This window comes from Dermacentor andersoni, chromosome 5 (assembly GCF_023375885.2).
Source record: "Dermacentor andersoni chromosome 5, qqDerAnde1_hic_scaffold, whole genome shotgun sequence".
In the NCBI taxonomy this organism is placed as follows: Eukaryota; Metazoa; Arthropoda; class Arachnida; order Ixodida; family Ixodidae; genus Dermacentor; species Dermacentor andersoni.
In genome coordinates, this window is record NC_092818.1 from 181967606 (window position 1) to 181984811 (window position 17206).

General features: G+C 48.7%; 1 protein-coding gene across 6 annotated transcripts in view; it reads left to right on the forward strand.

Annotated features, from left to right (window-relative positions):
* Positions 1–17206, forward strand: part of AMPdeam (AMP deaminase) — a 138080-nt gene that overhangs the window by 70006 nt on the left and 50868 nt on the right. For 4 of the 6 annotated variants that reach the window (XM_055071390.2, XM_055071391.2, XM_055071393.2 and 1 more), the window contains exons 3-6: positions 3151–3165; positions 10333–10474; positions 12927–13107; positions 16934–17153. In XM_055071390.2, coding sequence (XP_054927365.1) covers positions 3151–3165; positions 10333–10474; positions 12927–13107; positions 16934–17153 — 558 coding nt within the window. The remainder of the gene's footprint in view (positions 1–3150; positions 3166–10332; positions 10475–12926; positions 13108–16933; positions 17154–17206) is intronic. The other 2 variants (XM_050179368.3, XM_055071394.2) reach the window with 1 other exon arrangement.

Here is a 17206-nt window from a genome sequence, read left to right on the forward strand (position 1 = left end):
GACCGCGGCAGCACCGTCCGTATCAAGTGGTTCCCGGCGCACGCCGGCGAGTGTGCATCCTCACCGAACCACAACGAGACGGCCCATTCGGCGGCGCGAGCGCTTACCTTCCGCGCCCCCGAGAGTGACCGTTCCGTGTGGTGGTTCGAAACCAAGGACAGATTGACTAGTTATGCCGAAGTAACCAAGTGTTACCGCTTAGCTCGACGGACAATGCCGCCTCCCCACCCGGCACTCAGTCGGGAGGAGGGCGTAATCCTAAGACAAATACAGACCGCGTCACTCCTCGCCCCCGCAATGCTGCACGTGCTTCACCCAGAGCTCTATCCGAGTGGGCTGTGCGGTGTTTGTGCAGCGGCTCCGGCGGACCAATGGCACATCATGTGGGACTGTGCCAGGTTCCCGACGGCAGCTACCTCCAGGACTTACCCGCTAGAACTTCAAAGTGCACTGCAGTCAGCAGACAAGGACTCACAACTATGGGCCGTCCAGCAGGCCCGGGGTGCGCTCGAAAAGCACAAACCTCGTGACCCACTACAAACGGGCCCAACTGGGCTAGTGCAGAGTAGGGTATAACCCCGGGTCGACGCTTGGCCAGCGTCACGACTCGTTAAATCGTCGTTTGCCGGCACTTTATTAAAGTTATTCCTGTCCTGTCCTGGACAAAAAAGAAACCGTAATAACATGTATAGATAGGAAATTTATACGCTATACCGCGCCCTCTCTGTACGGTTCCAAAATTTTGATTTATCTGAAGCACAAGCGGTGTTTTCACTTCGGGACAGACCAGTTCTTCCTTATCGGGATGTTTAGAAAACACGTAAAAAATTCCGCGCTTGGGCGTCCTTCGTCACTGCCACGTCCTTCGGCGCACAGCCAATGAGAATGGGCGCAGGGGAGGCGCGGTGGAGAAAATGAAAGAGAGGAGGAGGCAACCTCTCTTATCTTGTGTGAGTCGTCGGCCGCTAGGTGGCGTTACGTTTGTCAGCCACTCGAGACGCGCTTTTATCCAGATCTTGTTCCCGCTGTAGATATAGCCCGGCTGATTCATACCAAAGACCCTTGAAGCGCAAAACGAGGCCATGTTACGCCGTGAAAGGAGGACTGACGACCTTGTTAGAGCCGATCGCGCTTTAACATGGTATTCGAGTTTCTGAAGTAGGCGTGCCTGAAGTTAACGGAAGCTATCGGCCTTGCGCACACAGAGGGCGTTCTGCGCATGCGAAGGGTCGTCGCCGTTGTTTGTTCAGCATACGATAAGGTCCCGCTGCCTACAGCCACTATTTATGAAGCTATAGCAACTATAAAAAGCGGTCGGTAAAAAGTGGCTTCGTACGAGCACGCGTGTGGTATACTTGGTATAGTTAAAGGTGTGAGATGTCTCAACTGTGCCCTGTTTACCAGTGGACACGCCTGACAGAACGGCCGCAGTGGCACCCGATCTGTAAAGCCAATGCCGCCTTGCAGAGAACCAAGTGCATAGTCGCCATTTACTCATCTTGGAATTCGGTCTTGAGTTCACAGATGGCAGAGTCGATGCCATAAATTTCATTATAACACGCGGAATAAATCAGGGGGACGTCGCTTTGGTGAAATGTTTCGATCGCTCTTATTACACTCCCTCAGTATCCTTACCTCCGCTACAACCGCAGACATATAGAATAATAAGTGAATGTAACCTCGCTGGTGAAGGCGTGTATTTATTTGGTCTACGCCAAGTTAATTAAGCTGCTCATGACGCATGGAGCATTCAGTACTCGGCCAGTTTGTAATTTGCTCCCCCCGAATACACCAATCATGACGACGTCATAACTGCTTGCGTTTTTGTCGAGTTAATCGCAATAACCCGTCATGCACAACATTGTCAAGTGGAACGCGTAAGTTATAATGATTAGACAATGAAAGGCTTCTATATTTCCGCGTGTTCTGTGAGGTAAATACAACGAGCACCGTTATGTATTCTTCAGGTCGCCATACCTGCGAGCGTGCTTGTGTATTCCCATAACCTCAAACTGATAGCGTAGTCAGGATATGAAATCGTAGTGAAATGCTCGCCTATCCTTACACTTCAACGTTCAAACACTTTCATTGATGTACTTGAGAAGATAGAGAAGTGACAAGGGATTTCCAGGGAGGTTAACTACGCCGAGCGCAACTGTCTACCCTGCACTGGACAAGGAGCAAAGGGATGAGTGGAAGGAGAGTTGAGCACGCACGGGCACACACACACACACATGCACAAGCGTTCATTGTTCCGTCATACACAAGTAGATTTCAATAAACGCAACAGCGTTTCGTGGCTTTGTGTACATCGCACTTGAAATGCTCGTACGCCGAAATCTTGATGCACGAGCGTTCTTGCATTCCGTCTTCTTCGGTATAAAGCCGCCGTGGCTGAAGATTTAAACTAGCTCCGACCTCATGCTGAATAGTTTAACTCGACTTAGCCACCTCGGTGGGTCGTGGACAAAAGTAAATGATTGTATTTAAAGCATATAAACAACAGCATCCTTCCCGACACTTATATTTCCCTTGTGAATGTAAGCAAACGGAAAACGACCGTCATGCAAATCGCCTGACCAGGAAAGGATGCGGGAGCGATGGGCACTAAAATGGCGGAGTAGGGCAGGCCCGGGATTAAAAGAACACCTGTTTGGGACGCACGTTTATTGTGCTGGTTACCCACACTCCGCCAGGCGGGAACTCTGCCCGATCTCGTGACTTGCGCGTACTGTCGGTGCTGCCACATGAAGCCGACACGCGCTCGCGCGATGTGGGAACGGACACGCTGATCGCCTAAGTACAGCGTCAGGAAGTCCTGTCGTGTGACTAGTTTTGAGGAGGAGGGCGGGTACGAGTTGGGAGGGAGGTAGCTGACTGGCGATGGAGGCCCGGCTCATGTTTCCTCGCTTCGTCCATGATGCCGAGGCTCCCCCGTGCGTAGTAAACACGACACGATCGCACGGGGGCCCGACGGTGGCGGTAGTGTGGTGGCAGTGCGGTCCCGCGCGCGACTTCTTGAGCAGCCCTGTTGCGACTGATAACGCTAGTCGTGTTGCGCTAGGGAGTGTTGAGCGGAGACAAACAGGAAAGCGATAACGGAACCGCAATAAATATGTGCCGTCTCTGTTTTTTCTCCAAATGCTGCAGGGAGAAAGGAAGCAAGTAAGTCGAAGATTTCCGTTACCTTTCTCTGCATGTTTCGGGAATTCGGGGTCGGCTGTTTTGTGCCTTGAGGCGAACAGAAAATGAACGATTGAGTTCAGACCCGAGTAGCATGACTTGCTTTTGTTTACGTTGTCTGATTTTCGTTATTGTTGTTGTTGTTGTTGTTGTTGTTGTTGTTGTTGTTGTTGTTGTTGTTTCTGAATTGTAGCTAACCGTCTTCGTGAAGTTTCAGGTGAAGGTTATTGGTATATAAGGTGCTGTGATTAAAAGGGGCATGGCAGGTAGAAAGCTCAAAGTACTCACTTGTAGAGAAACATTACGAAAAGCTATCGCCTTGGTTTGGGAAGGTTCCCAAGAGGAACAGGCGCTGACTTTTGCTTGTTGGTTGGTCTTGCTTGTCCCGCAGCGAACAACATGGAACGTGTAGTATATGTATATTCATGCTGTGGAGGATGCCTCGATTGCGTCGATTGCCTTGTACCGGAACGGTACCGAGCGCACATACGCGTGAATTGTAGTTTCTTGGTTGCGAAAATCTGATTGAGTGAACGTGGCGTCGGTCACGTGCCGTCGGACGCCTCTTCCGGGAAGAACTCAGTACTGACGTCGGTTCCTTCCTAGAGAAGGGAACACTTCTTTGTACTCGTCGGCTGTCTGTAATGCGGGGTAACGTCTCACAAACTTTACGCACGTTACACCGACCCGTTGGCGGTTTATAATTAGCATCGAGTGTTGTATATAGCGGTAACGGGTTCGCTTTTGCATTGCTGAAAAGCATCGAAACCAGATGAACAGGACATTGATCCTCGCGGAGATTGACGCCCAAGGCCTCTTTAAAACAGCCGCCATCCGTTACTCCGTGTCAGTGGGGAAAAAAAAAGGGGGGGGGCGGGAGCTGGAGGGTGATTCAACCTTTAGTTGACGTCGATCAAAAACAATGCCTTCCTGAGCGAGTTGGGGGTGAGAATGGGACGGAGTCAGGGCGCACGACGCTCTGTCGCATCACCCCTCGCGCGAAGGGAGTAGGAGGCGCGTCGGACTGCTTAATATTTTTGACTGCACTACCTTCGGTATCGACCCACGCTTTTAGACTGCACATGCCCACGGGAACGAGGCACATTTTTAGACTGCGCTACCTCCAGGATATCGGCCTGCATATCTAGACTGCACATACCCACGGGAGTGGTTTTAGACTGCACTACTTGCGGAAGTATTTTTTGCCTCTTCCTTCGACTTCCCGACTGCTGCTGCTGTCTTTCACGCCACATCTGGGGTTGGTTGAGAACGTGTTAATCTACATGGCAGTAGCGCGGGAGAGGGGAAAGGCGGCGTCAGAAAGCATGCCTCGTTTTAGGCCATTGAGACCTTTTCTACGAAAGCTCCTAGACCTTTTCTACGAAAGCTCCTTGGCCGTCGCCACAATGCCATCTGGACTGCTGTAATTACATGTGAGCCCCCCGCAAAAGCATTGCAGAAGCTGCAGCACTTACCTTTGTACTCATATGCAACAGTCCAGAGAGGAGATAAATGTAGTGGCACAGAGGAGATAGAGAATGGGTACAGAGCCAACGGAGTGACGAAACGAGTGCGTATCAGCCTTGCCACTCCTCGCTTGTGGCAGCTCGCATACATGGAAGGAGCGTGAGAGAGGGTACGGACACCGTCCGAAAGTATGCCTCGTTTGGGGTCTCTTTAAAGGTACACTAAAGGTCAAATACGAAGTCGACATGGACTGTTTAAATATCATTCCAGAAACCTCGCAACGCCTGTCGTGCCAAGAAAATACTTAGTTTGCGAGAAAATTGCATCTGAGAGGTCCGAATACTGTTTTCGAAATTCAAATCCCCCGCCACCTAACCGGGGACTTGTGACGTTGCATACGCCATCACCACCATTTGCTGCCGTCGGTGAGTAAAACGGCGCCCGACAGACGGCGGTACCGAGCCAAGACAGAGCGGGGGATCCGCCGCTGCAGCTGCTTTTTGGTCAAGTGGCCTAGTCCGTTCGGGCATCCCGCAGCATCACATGGAAGTTGAATTCTCTGCTGTTTGTGCGAATTTCGAGAGCTAGCAAAACCAGTGCAGCACTACGCGATAACGAAACTACGGAAACGCGAAAGCGTGCGCGGCGCGGAGTCGGGCGAAAACGAAACCTTTCGACCGCCCACGCCGTTGTCAAGGGTAATTTAATTGAGTTCTTCTTTTCTACAGATGAAATAAAACTGGACAAGTAGCATCTTATTTTGTCTTATAATACAATACAAGAGCGTTTTTTGCGACGAATGGTTCAGTACTAGTGAAACAATTTCGCTGAGGAGTGCTTTCGTCATCGGGCAAGTACTTGAATGTCCAGGGCGAGTCCCTAATCATGCCCTGCGTTTACTTCAATTTATCGATTATTAAGGATCTGTTCGCGATAATATTAACGCCTCAGAGATTCTCGAGCTCTAACATATCACTTTAGCTTAACCTAATATTTGCTTATAGTGTCCCTTTAATAAAGGAAACGCTACTACTAGACATAGCAATAGTTGCGTACAAACTGGAAAATTTTTCATTCAAGGTATGGTACGGTACGTTCCTGCTGTTTCTAAAACATAAGCACTGTGGGAGTTTGTCCATGCAGACAACTGATGCAGGGTGCGCAGACGCCAAGCAGCATTAAAGCACTGCCACGTCAAGGCGACGCTACCGAATGGCCGTCCAGCAGATTAGCACATGCAGCGACGATGAGATGCGCCGTGTCAGGTAATGACAGTGCTAACCTTCTCGAACGCTACAAGCAGTGGCGCACAACAACGCCTCGAACAAACGCGTCTCCCTGTGTGTTCTGTGTACCATGCACGTAGACAAGCACAAGTGGTGCACGCAAGTCAACATCTGCCTTACTTAGTTACCATAGCAAGCGATGGCCAGCTAAACGGAGGCGCCTTCGAATGCATCGCCTGCTTTGCCGTGGACACTGATGTTCCCTGATACCCGCACGCCATGCGAAACTCAGTTTCTAAGAAACTAACGTACGAGTGGCCCAAGTCTCGCAGCCTGGTCACGGCTGCTATTTTCTAGTCGGCCGTTAGGATTTTGGTGCTGTGCGCCTGGCGCCCATCTGTATTTGCTTGAAATATAGGGACGAGGCCAACGGTTTCTTGCGCTTGCGCCTTCTGCAAGGCTGTGTTCCCTAGGTACGAAATATTATCTAAGGACTTTATGCCAGGCAGGAGCGCCGAGACCCCTTCTTAAGATACGTAACGTCACGGGCGAAACCAGAAAGACGAATCGCTATGTGATTGGAAGTGTTTGTGCCTGTAGAACCTGAGCACACGAACCTGAGAAGAGCACTATCAGGGCTCGTTGTTGGTTAGTCGGAGTTTCTGACCGCGCAACTAGGCCTCGGGGGAGTACGAGGGGAGCCAGCCCGGCAACGCCCAGCTAGCGCGCAACCTCCTATAGACCCTTTTCATGGCGATCCCGTGGGCGCCGCCATGTTTGATCACGTGTTGACACGTCCATTCCTTGCCTCGGCTGTCTCCATTGCGTCCACGTTTACAACAAATGTGCATGACGCCGGCGCGTCTCAGGAAAGCTCTGTTCGGCAGATATCGTAGAAGGTAAGGTGACTGGATAGACGACACGAAAATTCGACCTCAGCTTCAGAGGAGGTGTAAGCGCTTTCAGAGCTTATTACGCCTTGTCCAAAGAGGGCGAGCTGCGTAGACGGTGCTTGTACTAGAAGCGGGGCTAGAAATGTATTCCAAGTAGTCCAAACTTTCCGCTTATGAATGAGATCAGGATCAGTGCGTTTTGCTCTTTGTTCTTTATTTGGCAACACTTTGAACCAGCGGCTCGTCATACATGTTTCTGACTCGGTAACGTTCGATCGGTGCGGTCGATATCAGATCGTTTATTTTCTGCTTAATCGCTCGCAGGTATACTTGCAGTTGCGGTATAGATTTGTTCTTGCCGCGCACAAGATTTGGAAAACAGATGTTCTGTACACTGTAATAGCTTGTAGCAAATACGTATTATCGCTTGTCACTCGCTTACTGGGTGGACCACTACGAAACATTCAGCTTCGAACATTCGCGTGCTGTCGCTGTAGTCGCCGTCACCCATGCTTCGGAGCATTTATTTAAGAGTACACGCATTCACTTATTCTTGACACGTTGGCGATAGAGTGGGCGTAAGTTTACGTGTGAGTTGAGGTGGAGGCGTATAGATAACGTGCGACAAATGTACTATCCCAGGAAGCGACGCTACTCCATTAGTCACTGTGTAATGAGCATGTCGTATACTCACACTTGATAATCATCCGGGATTGAAGTCCTTTCTTTTCAGTTTAGCTATACCACGCTGGCGGATAAGTGACTTTTTTATCCTAGAGGAAAGCTGTGCATCGCGAAGGGCCGCCAACACATGCAGTCCTTTATGTAGCACCGGTCCGTGCGCTTGGTCATACAGATTAATTCTATTCTTCAACATGCCAGTCACAAAATTTCCAGCCAACTACTGTACACATCTTCCCTCTACAGCCCCACATTTTGCAGCATGAATCAAACTCAGTGCGTTAGCGAACACCTAGTTGCATTTCCGACAGTTGACCGCACAGTAGGAGGACAGGAGCGGTAAATGGTTTCGTATTCGTGCGCTTTCGCTGAGACACCGTGCCGCGCGCCGCCGAAAGCGCAATCTCGTTCCTCTAGAGCGAAATGTTCCGCGAAAAGGGTCTATGTGCACTATGACTATAGTGGCATCGGTGGTATACGCACAAGATAATCCCCCGAACATGGACGAGCTCCAACGCATATGCCCATGCCTGGACGCCGGCTTACCCGCACTAGTTTAATCCTTCTCTCACGTTCCCGAGGGCTGCAGGCTCTTCATCCCCTTAATTCAATCACGGTGCACACATTTCTGCCACTTCTTTGGAGTGGTTGCGAAGAATTGAACATTCTACGTACCTAAAGTATCTTGATTTTACTTCTGTGCGGCATCTGTCGCTACAGACGACTGCATTGTTGAAGGCACTAGCGTGTTCCGCGAGAGGTTTCACGTGGAGCGTTTCATTTGTTTGCCTTTCTAGTAATGCTTGCAGCCAATAACGACATTGCGCGGGAAATTGAAGTGGGTGAGTCAATTATTTTAATTAAGAAACGTTGCATGACTGGCTGTACAATATTTAGATAATTTACTCTCTAAATATGATGACTTATCATAAAATCACATAGTCATTCTTTCACCTTGACCATGCTTCCAATGAAGTCTCCAGCACCTTGGCTTAAAATTATGTAAACTTCGTACATTTATCGACAGTCGATTATAATTCGTGCCTGAAGGGGTTACAGTAAATTAACAGCACCACAAGTGCCTTCTCAGGGATCGAAGCAGAGAGAAGAGGAGGATGAAGCTTGTGTGCGGCATTGCGGCCTAGGACTGTTCATCAATGCCCCAGAGAACATGTTATAGGCAATTAGTGCAGACGTCTGCTGACACACTACGACTGTGCAAAGTTATCGGTCCCATCACCCTCCAGTTTTGGCGGGTATACGTCACAGTCCTTGAGGTCATCATCATCATCATAATTTTGCTGCCTCGCTTCCTGGCCAGTCCCACGTAGTGGGTCAGCGCCATTGATGGCACCGAGACCGGCGGTCGGCCGGCGTGGCCGGCTGCATGGCGTCGGCCCCCACGCCCGGGGGCTCGACGATGGGGTCCGACCAGGTGTCGACTACGGTGTCGCCGCCTGGATCAAGGAGCAAGTTGTGCCGGCAGGCCGGCGCACCAATGCTCGTCTCGGCCGCGCACGTCGTCGACACCGGCGGCAGCGTGGTGGTCACCCCGGACTTGCGCAACGTGTCCGAGATCGGCTACTCGTTGTGCGACTATCAGGACGAGAACGGCGAGTCCGAGGGCCTTCGCGCCGAGTACTATGCCATCACGCACGTCAAGAGCGCCCAGCGCCGCACCAGCGTCGGTCCCAAGGGCCGGAAGGGGTGCGACGGCGGCAAGTCGACGACCGTGTTGTTCATGGACAACCAGAAGCAAGCCGAGCGGCATGCGGGCATTCGCATGCCGCACTCCAGGAGCAGAAGCCCGCTCCAGTGCGTTCCGCCACTTGATACAATCGCTGCATCGTCGTTCGTGCCCTCGCGTTGGTTTTGATTTACCGCGTTTGTCGCACAGTGCTCCGCGGCGCTCCGTGCCTTCACCTGGAGGCTTTTCTCAGTGTATTTCGTGAAACCCATCTTTTTCAGCGATCTCCGTTTTTTCGACTCGTCAGTGCCCGTGTTGGCCTTGTGTGGGAGGTTCGCGTGCAATCGACGTTGTTTGAACTTTTGTGCATTACACGCTCCACGTTGTGCCTCCAGGATGTGGCTTACTTCCTGAAAGCGCAGCCGTTTGTTTTCCCGCCTATTGAGCTGGGGTTGCGCCTTACGTGCTGTAGCTTTAATTCCACCTTCAGCTAATCGCCTATAGACTGGGCTTATTGCTCGCGACGTCTAGTGCGTGCTTTGGAGCTCTATATACCCGGAGGCAGAATTTTCGACGCGTGCTTTCGTACTGTGCAAGTAGTATACGCATGACCACCTCATATACACATTGGTTCGCGTCGATGTCGATTCAGGATAACGCTACACGTTTTTGCTCCACAAATTCGTTCACGAGGACCACTTTCTCGAAATTTCACTTCCGTGCACGTTCTCTAACAGTCAACGTCAATAGCTGCGTATGTCTGGTTGAGCAGCAGGCGTTACCGAGATACTAATTTCCGGTCTTCGTACGCGCACTTAATTGTTTTATACGAATAGTACTGGCGTTGGTAAACCAGAATTCTGTGCACGCTGTTCTTGTCGGTTTTGCTAGCTTCTGTTATGCTGTTGGGGTTAGAAATATTCGCTGTTTTGTTCGATCTGTCGCACTTCACGTCTGTGTTTCTGTCCTGCCGAATAATTGGGGTGGTTTTGTCTTTCTTGCGTGATTTTTAAGTATTATGTGCGAGTTTTCAAGAGCACTTTATTGTCTAAGTCGTCTTCGCCGGCAGCTAGTTCGCAGCTTATTGTGGATGTAGGGTTTTTTTTTTTTTTTTTTTTTTTTTTTTTTTTTTACATAGTTAACAGTGACACCTTTGGAGCAGGCGGCTAAGAGACGCCGTTTTCTTTGCTTTTAGAGCGCAGAAGGAACTCGAGGAGCGCAAAAGTTATTTCGATGGCGACGTCAAGGAAATGGAGGACAACTTGGCGCAACTCAACGACCTGGACTTCGTGCCTCACTTTCAGCGTGTGGCCATCAGCGGCGAGGACACGTCCGGGGTCAGTATGCGCTACTACCCGGCGTTGGTCGCGTGTTGCCGGTTCTGGCTCGCTGCGTCATCGCCAAATATCTCGGTCGCCGATGTATGTACAGCTTCCGTGCTCTTCATCGTCTCGTCATGCGTAGCGTATTTCGCGGAGTTGTGAGCTGTGCGCATGTCGGAAATTACTTTTGATACGTCATCGCTAGGTCAGCGTGTAGTAACCGCAGCTACGCGTATATCACGCCCTAACACGGTTCTGCGCGCCTCTATAAGACTGCCAAAATTGGAAAGAGTGCAAGGAGACTACTCGGACCCAGGTTGTCTTGCACCGCACCTACGTGGCGCCGCAGCGCACAACACTACACCATGCACGCATGCACGCTTCTCACAGCAGGCGAAAAAATGGTAAAGGACGTGACTATCGCTTCCAAAATTTGTATCCACATATATTCGCATTACAGGCGCTGCGCTGAGTAGAGGTGCGCAAGCGCGTTGCGAACGAGTGCATATTTTTCTCTATACGCTCATGCAAATACCAACGGTTACGTGACGAGTGTAACGTTATGTGCCAACATAAGGTTTGTGGAATACCGGGTTGAGCGTGGTGCTTAAGAGGAAGCTTTAGCTCGGTCCCAACACCGACGCGACCTATTCAAATACATGTAAAACGCTAAAACGCTTTTCTGAGATAACCCCTGGCCTGATTTTAATGAAATTTGTTGTATTTGATAGAGAAAGTTAAATTATAGTGACTTTTGGAAGCGGAATTTCGGTTTAGGGCCTGAATATTGTAAAAATAATTTTCAAAAATTCGGATGTTCGAGAAATATAGACGTACGAAGTTTATAAATTAATAGCTCTGCATCAAGAACAGATATCACAGTTCTGTAAACGGCATCCATTAGATCATTCAAAGCGGACAAATTCGATGTCAGTTTATATCCTATGTGAATTTGTTACGTTGTGTACAAGGGTTCTGCAAAAGCTGTATTTCCATATTACTGTTTTTTTTTTAATTCACGTGTAACATAAATTTTGTCCGCTTTAGGTGTACCATCATATGCAATTGACAGAATTGTGATATCATTTTTCCTTGCTGAGTTAGAGAGTAGTAAACTTGATAGTTTCGTTTTCTGGAAATGTTCGATTTCTGCCAATTTTTAATAACAAAAATTCGAAACCAACAGTCTCTAGATTTTAATGGTATCAATCGTCACTTACAGCGCATACGTAGACGAGGGACAAAAAGTGACGTCGAAGACGTTTTTTGTCCCTCGTCTACGTATGCGCTGTAAGTGACGATTGATACCATGGAATACCAACTAGCCCGTACCCAAACCTTGCTTCTAGATTTCAAGTTCTTTTAAGTGCAACAAACCTCGTCAAATTTGGTGCAGTGGTTGCCGATAAAAACGAATTCTCCTTTTACATGTATTAAATAGGAGTACCCGAGCTAAAGCTTCCTAACTAAATGTAAACTAAATTTAAGTTTATCTCTCAAATGCAACAAATTTCATTAAAATGGGTCCAGGGGTTATCTCAGAAAAACGTTTTTGCGTTTTACATGTATTTGAATAGGCCGTGTCGGAGTTGGGCTCGAGCAAAGGGTATCTGTATAGCTCAACAAAACGAGGACACAAGAATAAACGAAGAAACACAAGAAGACGAAGACAAGAGCTTGTATTCGTCTTCGTTTCTTCGTGTGTCCTTGTTTTGCTGCGCTATAGAGATACCTTTCAACGATGACCGACCGACGAGCCCACACCGCCACTTTCTCCAGCTTCCTCTTAACGAGCTCCAACCTGTCCCCAAGCTCAAGTTCGGCTTCGTGACGCTACGAAGAGTAATCTTGCGTGAAAATCGCACAGCTTTACCGTGGAGTTCTGATCGGGGACCAATGTGGCCGTTAGTCCTTGCAGCTTGTTCTTGGTGCAGTGCGAGGGTGTCAGAATGCGCGTTTAACACCTGCTTATTGTTGTCCAAGTTCCCGGCCTCGGCGCTCGTGCGCACATTTTCGTGTCATTATTAGTTTCAGCTTTGGTTTCAGATTGACGAGATAATCGGCAACTGCATCATGATGAAACATATTAGTTATGCCTGATGGCAGTTGTGCGAGTGTACGTACATGACAACGGAAGGTTAAGTGTCAAACTTCCTTCGCGGTTGTGTAGGAATAGGAAGTGGCATAGAGGAATGAGAGCCGTGCCTCGTTCTTCCACGGTTTTTTTCTTTAGTTAATGCTGACAGGATAAATGCATCGCTCTTTGCGTATTGGTCGCACCCACTTCTCTCAACGGTACGTTCTCTTTGTTGAAGCGGGACGTGCAAAATCAGAACTCCGGCCCATTTCTCTATCGTATGCACCGTTTCGCCTCCAACTGATTCAGGGTGATGTGCGCCATGGCGAATTTAGTACACCTTGCTGGACTAGCTGACGGGGTTTTCGGTTGCCGCATTTTTGCCACCAGGTCCCCCTGGAAGACTTGCATCAGGCTTCTAAGCTTCTCGTCTCCGCACTCAGATTGAGAGAGAAGTACATGGAAATTTCACAGCAGTCCTTCCCTAAGGCCACCAAAAGGTTTCTTAACCAACTAAAAGGAAAGCCCCTCGATGATTTGGACTCCCCGGAAGAAATGTTCAGCTCAGCGGGTAAGCACTGTCGCGTGTTCATTTCTAATTGACTGGCGGAACATTCGTCGTTTGTTTGCTCAATCATTCTTTAAACTTTTATGAAATATGTACAGGCAATCAGCTTATTTACATGTGGGCATGGTGTTTATTTTGTTTTCTCCGTGTTGTTGTCTCGTGTTGTAAAATGGTGTGTGCTTAGTCGGCCGTTGTGGCTGTTTTCAGATGCATGCACTGTTTCAGGATGCTACGAAGATTAGTTGTCACAGTAGCATGCCCTTTCATTGCTTTGCTGGTGCTGTGCGCCGTGTTTGTTCATTATATCCGCAATTAAATGGATTCAGAAACGATGGGGATAATCAGAACTGTACGCAGGGACCCGTGTCGAACTGCAGCTATATGCATTTGGGCGAACTCTTAAGCATATTTTCGCAGATTGTGTAGCGAAGGGGTCTTGACTAGACAGATTGTGCACGCGTAACAATATCTGTACAGTGGCTTCGCCTTGGCCAGTTTTGGCAAAAACCATGGTCTACGGCGATCTTTCAGCACTATTATAAAGGTGTGTGCATGATTTTTTTTTCGCATACAAATAAGCCTTTACAGCGTAATTTGCGTTAGTGGCCTTTGTGTAATCTCTGTACTTTTATGCTTTACGCTTTTACGTGTGGAATTGAAATGCCTTTTCATTTTTTTGTCGATGGGGCCTTTGAAGTTTTTGTGCTTCAAATTAATTCTTAACATGTATGCTCATTTCTTACCTTTAATGAATACAACTTCGGCAACTTAAACAGCATATTTCTGTGTTTTTGATGTCTTCCTTGTTTTTTGCTCTTTTTTTGTGTGTTTCACATTTTTATATCACTTGATGGTTTGCTCTTCCAAGGTCTAAAGGTGCCAACCACCAAACGGGTTAAAACTAAAGGTATACCGCCGATTTCTTGCATGTCGAGGGGCCCCTGCGCCAGGCTTCTTTCACTCCCTGGCATGTGCTCCAAGGAGCTGACTTTTTATCCCTCCTTCCACCAACTTTTTCCTGGGTGCCACCGTTCCCCCTCGAAAGAAAAAGAATTAATAGAGAGAAATATTGAGGTTCGTGCTCTCCATGGTGCCTAAAGCAGAAAACACTGTTCAGCCTTGGTGTATTCCAGTGGCGCAGTTGTGTTGCCGAAGTTCCGCTCCGGTGTCTTGGAACTGCGGTGGCAGCCAGTGGTGCTTTTATGTTTCTCCGTTAGAAGGCTTTAGTGCTTAGCGCCGCTTATACAACGATAGCTGTTGCAGGGCTGTCCGCGCGCTAGGAATGATGTACAGCGTCGTGAACCTAACAGACATTAGCCGTAAGCTTTGGGTAAAAACAACGTAATCCCACCTCGCCTCAGCATTCTGTCCCGCTGTATAAAACCGTGTTGACGACGTTCCTGTCCACTAGTGCGCCGAATGTGAAACGCGTAAACCGGGAAAAAGGCGTCTGCGCATGTCCCGTGTTTCACATGCGACATGCTGGTCACATATACACTACCCGTGTCGGTCCTCTATCAATTGTGGCTATCTGTGACTTCTAAAACCCAAACCAAACTACCTGAGTACAAGAGGCATGTGACCATGATTCAGTTCATTTGAGATGACAACTTTCAGAGTCAATTATGGACGTAGCTGTCGATGTGCACTGCTGCTGATTTCGTAGGACTTGTACAGAGATTTTTAAGATTTTGTCGACATAGCTAACTTTCAGCAACCTCAGATCTAGTAGACCAGACTTTTGCTGCTGCTGAGAGGGAAGGAACCTTTCGTTTTGTTTCTCAACTGTGTCTTTGAGCGCTGATTGTTGATGAAAAATCGCCGACTATGTCGAACCATGAAACACAAGAACGCGTTTGCATCTTCCGTTTGCACAACTGTTACATCGCAGGGAAGAGTTTACGTAAAGCACTCCATCCTTACAAAGTCTCCCAGACTTCCCCACAATGCAGGCACTCTTTGACGTCTGCTCGGGTGATAAGAAAATGTCTCATAAAGAACTAGAAACGAGATGTCCCTTGCCATCGAAAGACGATAAGCCTGCGAATCTACCTCCGTGTTGACACGAACCGTTATCGATGCCTTTTCATCTCTGCACTTCTATGATCGAGGTACCTCTGGCTTCCCTCTACTTAGAACTTGGGCAGGAATTGCGGGCATAAACTGGAGAACCATCAAGACACCACGTATGGCGCCAAGGCTTCGAACGGTTTTTCAGTGCCCTAATTAGTCCGCTGGAAGAGTCACCGTTAGCCCTTAACGTTAGCCATGAAATCCTAGCACCGTATGCTACTAACGGTTGTAGTGCGTTTGCAAGTGGAGTATGCATTCGCATAGGCTTAACCGTAGCGTCGAATGCAGAGCTGCAGTTTGCTGCGGCGTAATATTCCCTGTTATAATTAAAGCATGCTAACTGTATACCATACCCGGATACGTTACTGCACTTTGTCTTGAGAGGCAGCGGAGTAACTGCAATATTGCACTTAGAAATTTGCTGTTGCCTGCAGCATTCTGCTTACTCACTGACCGAAAGTCAGCGATTGAAACGCGATATTCGGAGCGCATGGCTGCCAGCACATCTTGCTCCGGCCGTGGGCGCTGTAGACAACGAGCTGATGCACCGTGATATACGACGAAATCGAGAGCCCTCGTGATGCATTGTGACTGCATTTGGTGCCGCAGCGATCACCCAGCGATCACCGATGACGCAAAACAAAAGAAAGAAAGAAAGAAATTAATTAATATATGGGGTTTTACGTGCCAAAACCACTTTCTGATTATGAGGCACGCCGTAGTGGGGGACTCCGGAAATTTTGACCACCTGGGGTTCTTTAACGTGCACCTAAATCTAAGTACACGGGTGTTTTCGCATTTCGCCCCCATCGAAATGCGGCCGCCGTGGCCGGGATTCGATCCCGCGACCTCGTGCTCAGCAGCCTAACACCATAGCCACTGAGCAACCACGGCGGGTGAAAAAAAGAAAGGAAGCGGTGGTGAGCACGCGCTCCGAGAATCGCGTTTCAGTCGCTGAGAACTGTACACTGCAGATGTGTAAAAGTATAGAAATTAATAGTCTGAACTTTATCCCCTTTTATGAGCTGCCTAATGTTCTCCGAGCTGTCAGGAATACCACAGATGCTTTAGTCTGCCTGCATTTTATCATTTTTCTTACGATGCAGATCATGCCACACTTGATGATTCAATTTATTACAGTGCCTAATTGTTCATTACAAAAGTGAATTTCAATATTTTTGGTAGTAGCAGCGTTTCGCAAAAATTATTTGAACAAGCTATTGCTTGTGTACTTTCTTCTTCGCATTAAAGATCGAAATGAGAGTAACTGTAGAATAACTATTAATCACACATTATGTGTCCGCGCATGGTTTGCAGGGCGGTCCTAACGGGATCTGAAACACTTAAAACTGTTATTTAAGATAATAGCGAGATTTTAGGTTATTTGCTACTTTTCGCGTCTTTAGCTTGCTCTGCTGGTTTGTTCCAAACCAGAACGTTTACTGCCTTGTAGCGTGTCCAAGAAGATAATCATCCGAAATCCTGTAGGTGACGCCGCACTTAGAGTACCTTGACACATGTAATGAGACGGGCGCAGCGATGGCCAGCCATAAAGATCGGTAGCGCATGTTTTGGATTCGGGAAGTCTCCTTTTGCTATACCCTCTAAGCTACGTAGGCCCTTGTCGTCGCTTGAGTGCATCGAGCATGAGCTGCCTTACACTTGTGCTGCTTTGAAGGCCTTCTAGAGCGTCTCGCTTTTGGAGTTCATGTCCACCTGCGCGTCACTTGATCGCTTCAATTTCTGGGGCGAACAGACCACCCGTTCTACAGCGTACCCACGGTGACGGACCCGTGGAACTGCGAAGTGCTTCCCAGCATGAACTGCGAATTGCGCATGCACAATGGCGTGGTACACGTCTACAAGAACAAGGAGGACATGGCGGCCGAGAAGCCCATGGACTTTCCCTATGTCAACCTGCCGCAGTTCATCAACGACCTCAACCTCATGTGCGCCATGATCGCCGACGGACCGCTGTGAGTGAAACACCCAGCCTGTTGCCGTTGATCGTCAGCGTGCACGCTTGCTG